Source organism: Macrotis lagotis, chromosome 1, assembly GCF_037893015.1.
Source record: "Macrotis lagotis isolate mMagLag1 chromosome 1, bilby.v1.9.chrom.fasta, whole genome shotgun sequence".
Taxonomy (NCBI): Eukaryota; Metazoa; Chordata; class Mammalia; order Peramelemorphia; family Peramelidae; genus Macrotis; species Macrotis lagotis.
The window spans coordinates 176538124-176552399 of record NC_133658.1 but is presented as its reverse complement, the minus strand read 5'-3'; the positions used below and the strand labels follow the sequence as shown (position 1 = coordinate 176552399).

Sequence of the window (14276 nt, the reverse complement as noted above, 5' to 3'; positions counted from 1 at the left end):
TGTTCAGCAATCTGACTGAGGACTTTGATACTATGAAGACTTATGGAAAACTGTCAAAATTTGGTTGCCTGAAGAAGTTCATCCATTTTGTATGTCAATTTCATGACTGCATGCTTGCCCAAGTTCTGGATAATGTATGATGCCCTTGAACTTTCCTAATCACCAATGGAGTGAAGCAAGCTATGTCTTGCTCCCATGCCTTTTAGCATGCTGTTTTCAGCAAAGTTGTCAGACACCTTCAGTCAGGATGAAAATGGCATCAAGGTCAGCTACCTCAATGATGGTAATTTCTTTGACTTGAAAAGGCAAAAGCCAAGACTGAAGTGGAGAGAGTGTAAGGTTTTTGTTGTTGCGGTTCACAGATGATTACATTTCTGAGGCTGAACCGAAACAAAGTATGGATTAATTCTCTGTTGCTCACACTAATTTTGGCCTAACAATTAACATCAAGAAAACTCGGGTTTCTCCACCAGCCAGTACCACACCATTCATATGTGGAATGATAGGTAACAGCAAATGGAGAAATTTTGATTGCTGTGGATGTTTACTTATCTTGGCAGTATACTTTCTAGACATGCACATAATGATAACGAGGTTGATGAACAGATTACCAGAACTGGCTCAGTGTTTGGAAGGTTCAGGAGGAAAGTGTGTGGGAGAGAAGACTGTATACTAAACTGAAGGTATACTACCACATTGTGCTGACCTCTTTGTTGTACCCAGAGGCATGCCAGGAAATTGAACTGCTTTCATTTGAATTGTCTTAAAACAATTCTGAAGATCACCTGGCAAGTTAAGTTACAAGGCAGGCATCCTGGTCAGTTAAACTGATCTAACAAGCATTAAAACTCTATGGTAAATAGTACAACTCTGATGGACTGTTCACAGTGTTTGAATACCAAATGTTAGTTTGCCTGAAAAGCTATTTTAGGGAGAACAGACCTAAGGAAGCACTAACATGGAGGCCAGAAGGACTTCAAGGACACTCTCATGGTCTCTTTGAAGAACTTTAGAATCAGTTGCATGACATGAGAGACACTGACCATTCATGGTGTGTCTGCATCTAAAAAGGTTCTCTATGAGCAAAGCAGTATTGCAGTAGCAGAAACATGAGCTATGTAAATTTAAGAGACATCAAATGTTCAAATGTGCCAATATGTTTTGATACCTTCTGAGCTTGAATCACAGGTGGATATACTACCTTGACTCCAACATAATGCCATTTTTGTTCTCTTCAAGAATGAGAACAATAACCAACCAAATCCCAAGTTTTCATTTGATCTTTACAGCAACCTATTAGAGTAGGTACTATAGGTACTGTTGAGGGGTAAACTGAAGTGCACAGAGACCAAGTTAACTTATGTTTGATGGTAGAGGTAGTAGGTGACAGAATTGAGATTAAAACTCAAGAATCTCTTCACTCTAGGTCCAGCATTCTTTCTACTATATAATATTTTCTTCTCCTAAATTTAAAGGGAAATTTTTATTTTCACCACTACAGTCCCTTAAAACTATAACTTAAATTGGGCATGATCTCCTAAGATATCAACATATTTTGGGAACAAATGATACTTTTTTTTAGGAGATTAAAGTAGAAAATGAGGGTAATGTATCTATGGAGTTACAAAGCACTGACAACTGAATAGCAACAATGATAGATACATAAGCACACACAAACAAGTACATATGTATAAAAAGGAGAGGGATACTATCTGTTTTAAGAATCTGAGGCTTCTGGATTTATGATTTCTTCAGTGTGAAGACCTTCAAATTAATCTAACACTTAACTGATAAGTTAAAGGGAATTACATAGAATATGCAAAGGTTAAATGACTTTCTTAGGCTCATACCAATCTGCTCTAATTTTCCTTTAAAACTTTATGTTTCTCAGTTTCTCCACTTTTTCATTAAAATATTTTGAATAGCAAATGGAGAAGTTTTGATTGCTATGGTTCATTTGCTTTTTATATTGCTTGTGGGGTGGGAAATACTACACAATTCTGTCTTACTAGAATTTAAACAATTCCAAAAATTTTACAATAGCAATTACAAAACTGGTCACAGTAATCAAACTAATACTTCACTTGATAACTTCAGTCACAGAAATGTCCAACTTCTTTATTGAATTATACAAATGATAGTAGATAGAATCATGTCTGTCAAAAGTATCTCAAATCTGGGAATAATATTGAAAAGGCATATAAAATTCTTATTTGTAATTATCATATAAAAGAGATAGGGTAGTAGATAAACAGCCAAATTTGGAGTAAGGGAAGGTTTTCAGGTCCCACCCTTGACCTGTACCGAGGACAACCCTAGACAAATTACTTAACCTTTCACTGTCCCTGGAAAATGTTCAAGGCTATAACTTGCATCATGTTGCTCTTCTGTATTGATAAAGGGAATTCTGTGGCCAAGTAGCTCCCTTTGCCAATGAAATTACTGTCCAGATCAAAAAAATATATAAATGTGTGTGTGCATGTGTGTGTGCTGTGTGTATGCATATGTGTGTGTGTGTGTGTGTGTGTGTGTGTGTGAGTGGATGGAGTGTTGGACCTGGGAAAGACATAATTTCCATTTTTCTTAATCCAATGGAGGAAAAAAATTGGTAAACCACTCCAGTATTTTTGCCAAGAATGTCCCGTGGACAGAATAGTTCACAGAGTTTACAAAGAGTTGAAATGACTGAACAACAACAACAATTATATATATATATATATATATATATATATATACACACACATATAAATACACATGTATAAAGACATAGTCACAAATGCATGCATGCATGTATGTCTTTATGTATGTATATATGAGCCATATAGACAGGTGAATACTTTTTATTTAAAATATACCCATCTCTCCACAACAGATATAAGTATGTGCATGTATATATAACTAATATATACATATAAATTTTAAATATAGAAATATAATATATACAGAGTATACATACATATATTCTATTATCTGCCTTTCTCAATGACAACATGGGTATGCTAAATAGGCCTATGGCTGAGTAGCATAACACTGGCAAAGGAAATCTCTTTCCAATTATAAAAATCTAAATCATCAATATTTAAATAAATGAATGACCCAACATCCAAACAATCAAAAAAAGTAAATGAATAATCAATTTTTTTGTTTTGTATATTATATTAAATTATATTTACTTTGACCAGCAACATCATGACACAGTAATGATGATAATAATGATTGAGCAAGCACATTCACTTCTCTTTACCCAACTTAGGAGATTTAAATGACCCTAGAGACAAAATTGAGAAATTCCAACCCTGTCAATGAAACTTTCATGAACAGACTTTGCTTATTTCTCTCCTGATTTTTCAACTGAATTTAATCTGAAACAGATTCTGCCACTGATTTTCTGAATAATTCATTAGAAGTACACTTGTTCCATTAATATGTAATGGGAAGAAATAGTGTTAGATAGGAAGGAGAATAATGATCTATTATACAAAACAGCAATTCATATAAGAATGATTCAGCATACAAGTTAGTTTGATTAAAGTATAATAGAATCAAATATTTCAAAATAAGAGAACACATATTTACTGTAATGATGTTTGTGCAAGTTGTCTGTCTGCAAATCATGATTAGCAAGTATAAATACATTTTCTGAGTAAAGGAAATGATATAGATCATTCCAAAGAAAATACTTCTATCAAAATACTATTATAATAATCATAAAATCTAATTTTTCTTCTTCTAACACACCAATAAAAGATGGAATACAAGAAATACTGAACTAAAAAAAGATATAATCTAGTATGTAAATAAAGTATTCATTTAACATTCAAAAACTGGGACCAGAATCAAACATATGTCTGATACAAAACTGCACAATAAACAGAATAAAAGTAAACCACGAAATTAATTTGGAAGTGCAGTGTCATACACAGCTTTTTGTTCAAGTTTATTATTATGTATTATTTTAATGTCTTGTATACTCATTGATAAGTTTTTGTTTCATCATTTATCTGGCATCATTGTCATATGGACACCCTTTCAGATATGTGAATTTGGTCATTTTAATTAGAATTTTTGTCAAAATGTAAGGCTGAGGAGTTGGGAAGATTGGTATTGCCCTCTTCAGTAATAGGGAAAGTAAAAGGTTGAGTAAAATTTAGGGGGAAAGATAATGAGTTCTGTTTTGAACGTCTTTATATCGACTGTATATCCAATTTGAAATGTCTTAAAGGCATTTGGAGATGTGAGACTGTAGGTCTGCAGAACATCTGAAGCATAATAGATAGACTTGAAAGCCATCAACATAGAAATGGTAATTAAATGCATTTGAGCTGATGAGATCACCAAGGCAATTACTAGAGATGGAGAAGAAAAGAGGACTCAGGACAAATCCCTGAGATAAACTTATTAGATTTGGCAAGAGGCAATGATAATAAAGAAAGAATAAGCATGGAAACCACTATTGGGGAGTCACGAACATAGAGAGACACACAAACAAAACAGCATGTGAAGATACCTGATGGGAGTACCTTTGGAGTCAGAAGACCTAGTTTCAAGTCCTGTCTCTGTTTGATATATTGGTTGTGTGACCTTGGGCAAATCATTTTATCCTCTCAGTATTCCAGTACCTGCATTAGTAGAAGCTCCTTTCATGAATGAAATTAACACATTTGGACAAGAAAAATCAGTCATTAATTTTATATACTGAGAATAGAAATTTTAAAAATTACACAATACCTCTTCTTAAGGAGCTTACATTCTCCTTGTGGGAGCAGGAGAATTGAAAGGCAGTAGTACTAACCAAGATCTGGAGGGACCAAGAAAAGCTTAGGGTAGGTATCAGTACCTGAACTGTGTTCTGAAGGAAATTTAGAATTCTATGGGGCAGCAGTGAAGAAAAAGTGCATTCAAGACTTGGAGGAACATCAGTGCAAATGGGAGCCTCCACTCCTTGCTGTGATGTATGGGAGACCTAGCAGTCCTTACCTTTCAAAGCCTCACACAGACTAGTGACAAAAGACAGAAACACACTGTCCCATTTTTTAAAGTTTAGGAATAATTTCCAAAATTTGAATCAACTATGTCATTGAAGATTTTTTTTGGTTATATGAGAAGAATATAGTTTCATTTTCAAAACCATTTTATCTCAAAGAAGTAATTTACTATTTCAAGAATTAATTGGTTATTGCATGTTGATGGATACTTCATTTGCTTATTCAAATAAAACCCTCTTTTCTCAGGTTTTTACACTGAGCATGTGAAGACTCTCCCTGTTAGAATAGACAGATGAAAACAATTTCTTTCAATAGTCATGAAATTGGCTGGAGCAGGCACCATGGAAAGCTTAAAGCTTGGTCAGGTATTGAAGACACCAAAGTCATCCATTGAATCTGAGATTGTTGCCAGTCATCTTGACTTTTGTTTTGCCTAAGGGACTTCAAGAGAGAATGAGGCTGATAACTTTGTGCAACTCTGCTTCACTTAAATCAAATTCTTGAACATATCCACAAATCTTGGCATTCCTGTGGAGTAAAACCAGTGTTTTTCTTGTTCCTTTTGAGATGGTGCAAGTGAATCTCTTCCATGGGTTGCACATGGAGCTTCCCACAGAGCATAAGTGATTTTTTTTGACATTTTTTTAAAGCTTGTGAAATATTTCATCCTATCATTGTGGACAATCCAGTTGAACCAGTCCCCATGCTACATTGGGTACATATGCTGTCAATAGAATAAATGCTTCAAACTCTTAATGATCATTGGTATGTTGAGCAGACACTGGTGGAAAAGAGACCAACATTATTGTATCCTTTATCTTTGGATGAGGACCAGTAGTGGTAGGTAAGTTCAGGCAGGTCCTAAAGTCCAGGTGGCAGTTCTGAACACTTGATCTCAAAGGATATCAGGGACTTCTTCCTTTACCCAATAATCTAGACCCTTTTTTCTTGTTCCAGGCATGGAGTGTATTTACATTTCAGGAAAGTGTCTTGAATAGTTTTCCCACTTGGTGACATTTGCTGCTTTGTGGCGGGGAAGTTTATGGGGAAGGTGGTCTTCATATGTAGCAGATCCTCCCCCTGCTGCCTCTTTCTCTTTTGCACTCTTCTTAGTCTTCTTTGGCTAATTCTCTATAGTCTCTGGTTCCTCCTCATTGTTCCCATTCTTCACCAGTTCTTTTTCCCCTTGCTTTGGCATTCTTCTCACCCAGAACAACTTTTCTTGGTCTATGCCCCCAGCCCAAGCAGGCGAATCCTGTCTTTGTGAACCTTGAAAATCTTTTGGAACCACCTTTCCCACCCAGCAGACAATTCTCGTCAAATGCTGCTTTGCAGTATTACCTAAATCCAGGAGTACTAGGTATCTGGCCTGAAGCAGATTCTGTTTTTTTCATATTTTTTCATATTCATATTTTTTTAGAATCCAAGGTTTTGTAAATTTTGTAATTCTCCTTTCTGACTGCATGCTTCAATGTATCCCCATTCATTTACACACAACCTCATTGAGACTTTTAATCATTTGATTCTTTCTTCATTCATAAGTCCTAAAGCTAAGTTTAGCTGGGTTCTTACAGTTGTTTGGCAATCTTTTTTTTAAATTAAGTCTTATGTTTACACTTTACTAAATCCTTCAGTATAACTATTACACGCCATTTCCATTTTCCTGAGAGCTCTAACCCAATCCTGGCCTCACCATTCTTAGTAAAGTCTATCTTTTCTATACATTTTACATCTTCCAATTCCTAGCACAGTGCTATGATACAATAGTAGCTTTAAAATGTTGAATGAATGAACAATTTCACTTTCTGCTTTAAAGAGATCAATCCACTGAAGCAGAGGGCCTTATACATAATTGAACTTCTTTCCTTTTCTACATTAAAAAAATCTCCATATCTACTTTCTCTTCCTATTCCAGTTTAAAGAAAAATACAAAACTGCCCCTTTCCAAAATTATACTTCTATTGTCTGTCCCTTGCTTGATCCCCTGTCACCTCCACTTTATTAATCCCTTTCTCTTTTATGCTTAATCTTTCTTTTCCTACTGGCTTCTTCTCTAACATGTTCCCCTAAAAACCCCTTAATCTTCAATCTGGCTTTGTTATCCAAGCTACTGTCTGGTTTCACTGTTAAACTTCTTTGAAGTTTAAATTCCCTGATTCTGCGACAAGCAAAGGCCTTCCCCCAACATATTATAGTTATTTTCTGCAATTAAGATATTTCAATATTCCTTTTTTATTTTTTAAAAATATTCATTTGAATCCAATGATGTACCTTTTTTGTACAAAATTATTTTGTTCTATAACTGGGTCCTATTATTTTCTTAAACAGTAGCATTTTGGATATAGGAGATTACATTTTGGCATTTTATACAGGAACCTTTATAATGAACTTTAAAAAAAAGAGAATTTTATTTGGGGGGTAGGGTGTCCAGGTAATATTTTATACAAATAAAGAAATGCAGTGAAATTAAATTCCCTGATTCCCTTTCTTTACTTTCAAGTCATTACTCTATCTCTACCTAGCTACTCAACTACTTCTTTCATTGCTTTGCTGAAATTGTTCTCTCTGGGATTATCTAAACTCTCTCTCTCTCTCTCTCTCTCTCTCTCTCTCTCTCTCTCTCTCTCTCTCATTAGATCCAAAAACCTTTTCTCAATCACCATCTTTTTAAAATGCCTGGCACAAAGTGCATACATAATAAAATTTATTTTTAAAATACCAAAATGTAGGCATTTCCTAAGACTTTGGATTCTTCATTCATTTTTCATCTTTCACTATTCACTTTTCTTTGTTGATCTTTTTTTTCTCTTGGTGTTACTTCTATTATTTTTACTACTGACAACTCTCACTTGTCCTAGGTTCCTGACTCTTGTGCTTTCTAGGCATATTAACCTACACATCATATCCTCTTATAAACCAAAATGAATTAATTTTTTGTCCCTTACCCCCAAGCAAACAAAAATGCAGTTCCTCTCTTAATTTTCCCATTTCTTTCATAGTTACTGCCATTCTTCTAGTCACTTAGTTTCCAAATTTCAGAGACATCTTCATTTTTCATGTACTGTTCCTCCTTATAATTATAGACAATCAGTTACCAATTCTATTTCTGCAATGTCTCTCAGCTGTCACTTTACCATTCCCACCACCATTGATTCAAGATTTTGCTAAATCTTACCTGGATAAAATACTAAATGAGGTTACTTTCATTTCCTCTATCCTAACCTGTCAAACAGATCATTTGTTTCCTCTCTTCTTCTTAAAATATATCTTTGATTGTGCCTCTCTCTTGTCCCTCACATTTTGAATCATTCACTTTTGTTCCCATTGGACATCCTCCAAAATCTGGTCCCAACTCAACTTTCTAGCTTTATCAAATCCTGATTCCTTTTGTGTACCCTCAACTTTGACTGAGTGGATGCATTGTTTATTCCCTAAACAGATAGACACAGCTGGTGGTGCAGAGGGAATAAGACTGACCTAAGTTCAATTTGATCTCAGATACTTCCTAGCTATGTCACCTTGGCAAATCCCAACCTCATTTTCCCTTAATTTCTTCAACTATAAAATGGGAAAATAACAACTACTTAAAAGTATTCTTATGGGAATAAAATGATATAAGATTTGGAAAACTGGTGGCTAGGTGGTGCAGTGGATAAAGCACCGGCCCTGGAGTCAGGAGTACCTGGGTTCAAATCCAGTCTCAGACACTTAATAATTACCTAGCTGTGTGGCCTTGGGCAAGCCACTTAACCCCATTTGCCTTGCAAAAACCTAAAAAAAATCAAAGTATAATGTCTCCAACTGTGGTTGCTCAGACCAATATGAGCTTGGAAAGCTCTACTTTGTACAAAGTTGAACACATGTAGTTGAACATTTGGAGTGGAGATAGCTCTGAATTTGCATATCTCACTTTTCTTTTGAGTTACTACAATTCTGCTTTGCTCATAGTGTACAGTCATGCTGGATGATCCTTTGCCTGTGACTACCATGTCACAATCAATTCCAAAATTCTTCAGAGAAACCTTGTGTCTTTGTATTGCTTCTTCTCACTTCCATGTGAGCACCTGCCTTGTATAGTTCTTCATAAAATAGACATTTGGCATTCAAACAATGTGGTCAGCCCATCTGGGTAGAACTTTTTTTCTGTAGAGTTTGAATGCTTGGCAGTTTAGAAAGGACCTTAGTGTCTGGTACTTTATCTTGCCAGAATCTAGAATTTTAGAATTTTTAGAATCTTCCTAAGAGAATTCAAATGGAAGTAGTTCAATTTCCTGACATGGCACTAGTAGACTTTCCTGGTTGAATAGGTATATAACAAGGAGATTGGCACAAGCATTCTGTAGACCTTCAGTTTGATAGGCAATCTAATACTTTTCTCCCACATTGTGATTTATAATGAAGCCTTCTTTCCAGTGTATTCTGATAGGAATCTTTCCCTTCTCTGTTTTCATAACTTGTACCTCTCTCCTATAGGTTTTATATTTTCCTATCTTGTGTGATATTTGTTTGTGAACATATCTGATATTTCCTAGTAGATTGCTTCTTAAAGACAGAGAGTATGCTATGATTTATTCATTTTTGTTTCTGTCTCAAGTACCTAACATAAGGAATTATTAACAGAAAGTATTTTATAATTATTTGTTACATTGATTTGAAGACATTGACAAAAATACTTATATTCTTTTGAATTAATTTGGTAAAGAATGGTAATTAATTAATTTGGTAAATTTGGTAAAATTAGTAAATTTGATAAAATATGACTAAATAAAATGGAAAACAACATTTAATAATAGATTTTTACTTACAATGCTTAATATATCTCTTTGAGAAAATTGGGACTTGAGTTCCTTTTCTCTTTTCTTTTCTTTGGATTTTCTTTTTTTCCATGTCATTTTCTTTATGGTGGATTATTTTTAATAGTTTTCTCTTTTCCAACATATTTGATAAATTCTTCCTGTCCTTTAGTATTGACTGAAAAAAATTTTAACAATTTTATCCACATTAATGATTTTTGAAATTATAATTAAATGAAAATGTTTCTTTAATTGCTAATAATATAATTACGCAAGTTCATATGTTTTTGCATATGATGTATGCAAAAGGGATGATTACATACCCTTATTAATATAAAATATTTATATCATCATTACCAAGTATTAAAATATCATCTTATAACAAAAATACCAGAAGATTTACTTACAATTGATTCAATCATTTCTGAGTAGTAGTTGTCAGTGGTGATAATAGTGGTAGTAGTAACAGTAGTAGAGATAGTAATGGTAGTAGCAATTATAGTTGTAGTGGTGGTGGTAGTTGTAGTTAGTGATAATAAAAGTAGTAGTAAAGTTAATATAGAGATAGTATTAAGTAGTAGTAGTACATGGTAGTGGTGGTAGTAGTGGTGGTAGTAGTAATAGTGGTAGATGTAGTAGTGTTAGTAACAATAGTAGCAGTACTCATATTATTAGTGGTAGCAGTATTAATAATAACAGTAGTAGTGATGATGGTAGTAGTAGTAGTAGTAGTAGTAGTAGTAGTAGTAGTAGTAGTAGTAGTGGTGGTGGTAGTAGTAGTAGTGGTAGTGTAAATAATAATAATAATAATGATAGTAACAGTGGTAGTTGTGGTGGTGGTAGTAGTCCTAGTAGCAGAGATAGTAGCAGCAGCAGTAGCAATACTAGAGCATTTGAAGCTTTCTATTTTGTTTTGGACACTAAATTTTAGCAAGGGCAAAACTGGAGACTGTCTAGAGGAAGCAATAGGTCTAAAGATAATGCCACATTTGGATTAATTGAAGGAACTGGAGATGGTTAATCTGTTGAAGACACTTAGGAAGGAAATAATAGCTAACTTCAAAAATTTGAAGGGTTTTCACATGAAAGAGGATTTAGGATTACTCTGTTGACTCTAGAGATCAGAATCAGGAACAAAAGGTAGAAGCTGCAAAGAGGAAAATTTAAGGTTTACGTAAAGTTATTTAATTACTAATTACTTATCAGTCATTTCAGTTATGACCAATTTTTCATGACCCCATTTAGGATTTTCTTGGCAAAGATTCGGGAGTAGTTTGTCATTTCCTTCTTCAGGTCTTTTTACAGATGAAGAAACTGAGGCCAACAGGGTAAGACTGCCTATCATAGTAAGTGTCTGAGGACACTCAAGATGAATTTTCCCTACTCCAGGCCTGGCACTCTATTCACTGTGCCACTTAAATGCTATTAGAGATATTAAAAACTGATTGTGAAGTCTTGGGAGGGATTAGGTTTTCATTCATTAGATATCTTCATGTAGAAATTGAATGAATACTTATTGGGATGTTGAAGACATATTATACATGCACAGTGACCTCTAAGATCCCTTTTAAATTCTGGCCTTCCATGATTCTGTCTGGAAACTATGACAGGCAGAGAACTTACATTATTGTAGAGAATATAAGTGGGCATTTTAAGTGGTCACAAAGAATCATCATGGTTTTAGCATGAGTGGCCATTGCAGAGTAACTTTTTTATTGTTATGCTACTTGACAACACCCTTAGCTGGAATTGGAATAAACTGATTTTCTGGACCCCAAAAGTAGTTATTTGTTACTTAGTGTCAACTTGGAAATCCAGAAGGATGGATTAACATTTGGATATTTTGCAGAGGCAATTTTTGTTCACATATAAATTGGGCTATATGGTTTTGAAATCCCTTCCAATTCTGAGATTCATAATTTTGTGATACTTTGCAGAAGAGATTTATTTGACTTACATTTTGGATATTTAGTGGTTTGTTTATTAAAGAAGTTTTAGGAGTCAGAAATACCTGAGTTTAAATATTACCCTTAAGACACTTGCTACCTGTGTGTCGTTCAGTCACTTTTTAGTTGTGTTCAACTCTTCATGACCCCTTTTAGGATTTTCTTCTCAAAAATCCTAAAGTGGTTTGTCTTTTCCTGATTTTCTTTGCAAAGATCCTGAAGTGGTTTGCCATTTCCTTTTCCTAGTCATTCAATAGATGAGGAAACTGAGGTCAACAGGATTAAGTGACTTGCTCAGGGTTACACAGCTAGTAAATGTCTGAATTTAAGTTTTCCTAACTCCAGACCCAGAAATCTATTCACTGTTCTACCTACCTGACCCCACTTGTGCTAATTTGTGCTAATAACTTAACCTTTTCAGTTTCTATTTCTACATCTATAAAAATAGTACACCTATACCTCAGAGCTGATGAGAAAATTAAATAAGGAAGCATAGGTAAAGTACTTTGCAAGGCTTTAAACTCTAGATACATGTCAACTATTAAATGAACAGCTGATTGGTTTAAGATACAAAAGGAGTACAACAAAGTTGTATATTTCACTGTACATTCAACTGCACATTCACATGTGCAAAGTAGAATTAAAGTAACTCACAGGAAATGTGAAATATGCAAGTTTACAGAATCTGCCCCAGCTGTTCACCTGAACTATTTGTGCCTGACCTGTGGTAGAGCATTCCGAGCTCATATAAATCGGAGCAGTCACAGTTGGACACACTGTAACTTATCTCTAACATAGTAATATCATTTTGGTCCTTTTTGATGACAAAGGATAAGAATCATGCAGAGCACAACATACAAAATGCCAGACTGGATGAATCAAAAGCTGGAATTGCTCAGAGAAATAAAAAAAATCTCAGACATGCAGATTTTACTACTCTGCTGGCAGAAAATGAAGAATTATTAAAATGTCTCTTGATGAGTGTGAGGAGTGTGTATAAACTGGATTGGTGCTTAACATAAAAAAACAAAAACTAAGATCTTGGCAATTGATCCCATCATTTTCTGGCAAATAGAGGAAGAAGAAATGGAAGCACTGTTATATTTTATATTCTTGGGTTAAAGATTAGTGGAGACAGTGATTACAACCATGTGATTAAAAGATATGTGCCCTGTGAAAAGAAAGATTTGGCAAATCTGGACAAGATACTTAAAAGACATTAACTTTCCAACAAAGGTCCAAATATTCAATACTGTGGTTTTTCCAATAGCAATGTACAGATGTGAGAATTAAGACTATCATAAGGAAAGCTCAGTGCCCTAGAATTAATGTTTTTGAATTATCATGCTTGAGAAGACTTCTAAGAATCTTTTAACCATCAAGGAAATAAAATAATTCATATATTTAAAGAAATTAATTCAAGTTATTTATTGGAAGGTTAAATACTGAAGATTAAATACTTTAGGCATAAAGATGAGACTCAATGGAAAAGAACTTGATACTAGGGAAGACTGAAGGCAAAAGGAAAAGGGGACAGGCAAAGGATGATATAAATTAGATAGTGTTATGGAAGCAATGAACATGAATTTGGACAGATTTTTAGTAGGTAGTAGAAGACAGAGGACACTGAAATGTCCATGAAATCATGAAGAGTCAGACACTACTGAATAACTAAACCAAATCAACAAATAACTGAAATAAGTAGCACTTATATAATATTTAATCAAGTTATTAAAATATTGAACAAGAAAAAGTAAAACATATGATGCCATATGAGGATTAGTTGGACAAATTGGGAATGTGTTGCCTGGAGAGGAAAAGACTTGGTAGGGGAATAGTGAGAATCATTGTACTCCTCAAGCCTTGTGCCTCTCTATTGGAAACTTTCTTCCAGACTGATACCAACAGATCAGTCAGGCAGTCCTTCCATACTGATACCAATAGATCAGTCAGTCCTAATGCAATTTCTTCAAATGAAGACAAAATGATTGATTTGGAAGGAGGATTTTTAATCTTTTCATTTTCAGTTTACCTTAATTCAAAGATCTTATATTCCAGGTTCCTATGAAATATTTATCTTTCATCACCAGACATGGCCACATTTGAACTTCCTTTCAGCTTTGGCTCAGCTAATTTATTAGTACTAGAGGTACTTGTAGTTGCTCTCCATTCTTTGCCAGTAGCATTTGGATACCTTCTGATCTAAGTGGCTTATTTTCTGGAATCATCTCTTTTATCATTTTAATACCATCCATAGGGTTTTCTTGGCAAAGCTACAGAGTATTTTCTTCTCCAATGAATCACCTTTTGTCAGAACTCTCCATTGTGTCCTGTCCATCCTGAATAATCCCATATAGCGTAGCCCATAATTTCATTGAGATATGCAAGGTACCTACCATGACAAGGCAATAATCCATGAGGCAAATGGGTTGGTCTAGATGGTTTCTAAACTTTTAGAATTCATGAATCAGTTCACATTTCTCTACAAGGATATTGATAGAAAGATGTCATTTGTTTATGAGCAGTAACTTGAGGTATTTGTCCTTTTATTT

The 14276-nt window shown here is 34.4% G+C and overlaps 1 protein-coding gene across 8 annotated transcripts in view; it reads right to left on the bottom strand.

The window, feature by feature from the left end:
- Nucleotides 1-14276, bottom strand: part of SEL1L2 (SEL1L2 adaptor subunit of SYVN1 ubiquitin ligase) — a 172188-nt gene that overhangs the window by 116383 nt on the left and 41529 nt on the right. For 6 of the 8 annotated variants that reach the window (XM_074225838.1, XM_074225876.1, XM_074225860.1 and 3 more), the window contains exon 3: nt 9791-9956. The exons of 1 other annotated variant lie outside the window; for it this stretch is intronic. In XM_074225838.1, the coding sequence (XP_074081939.1) occupies nt 9791-9956 (166 nt within the window). Of the gene's footprint in view, nt 1-4507; nt 4638-9790; nt 9957-14276 lie in introns of those variants that run through there. One more of the 8 variants, XM_074225867.1, reaches the window with a different exon arrangement.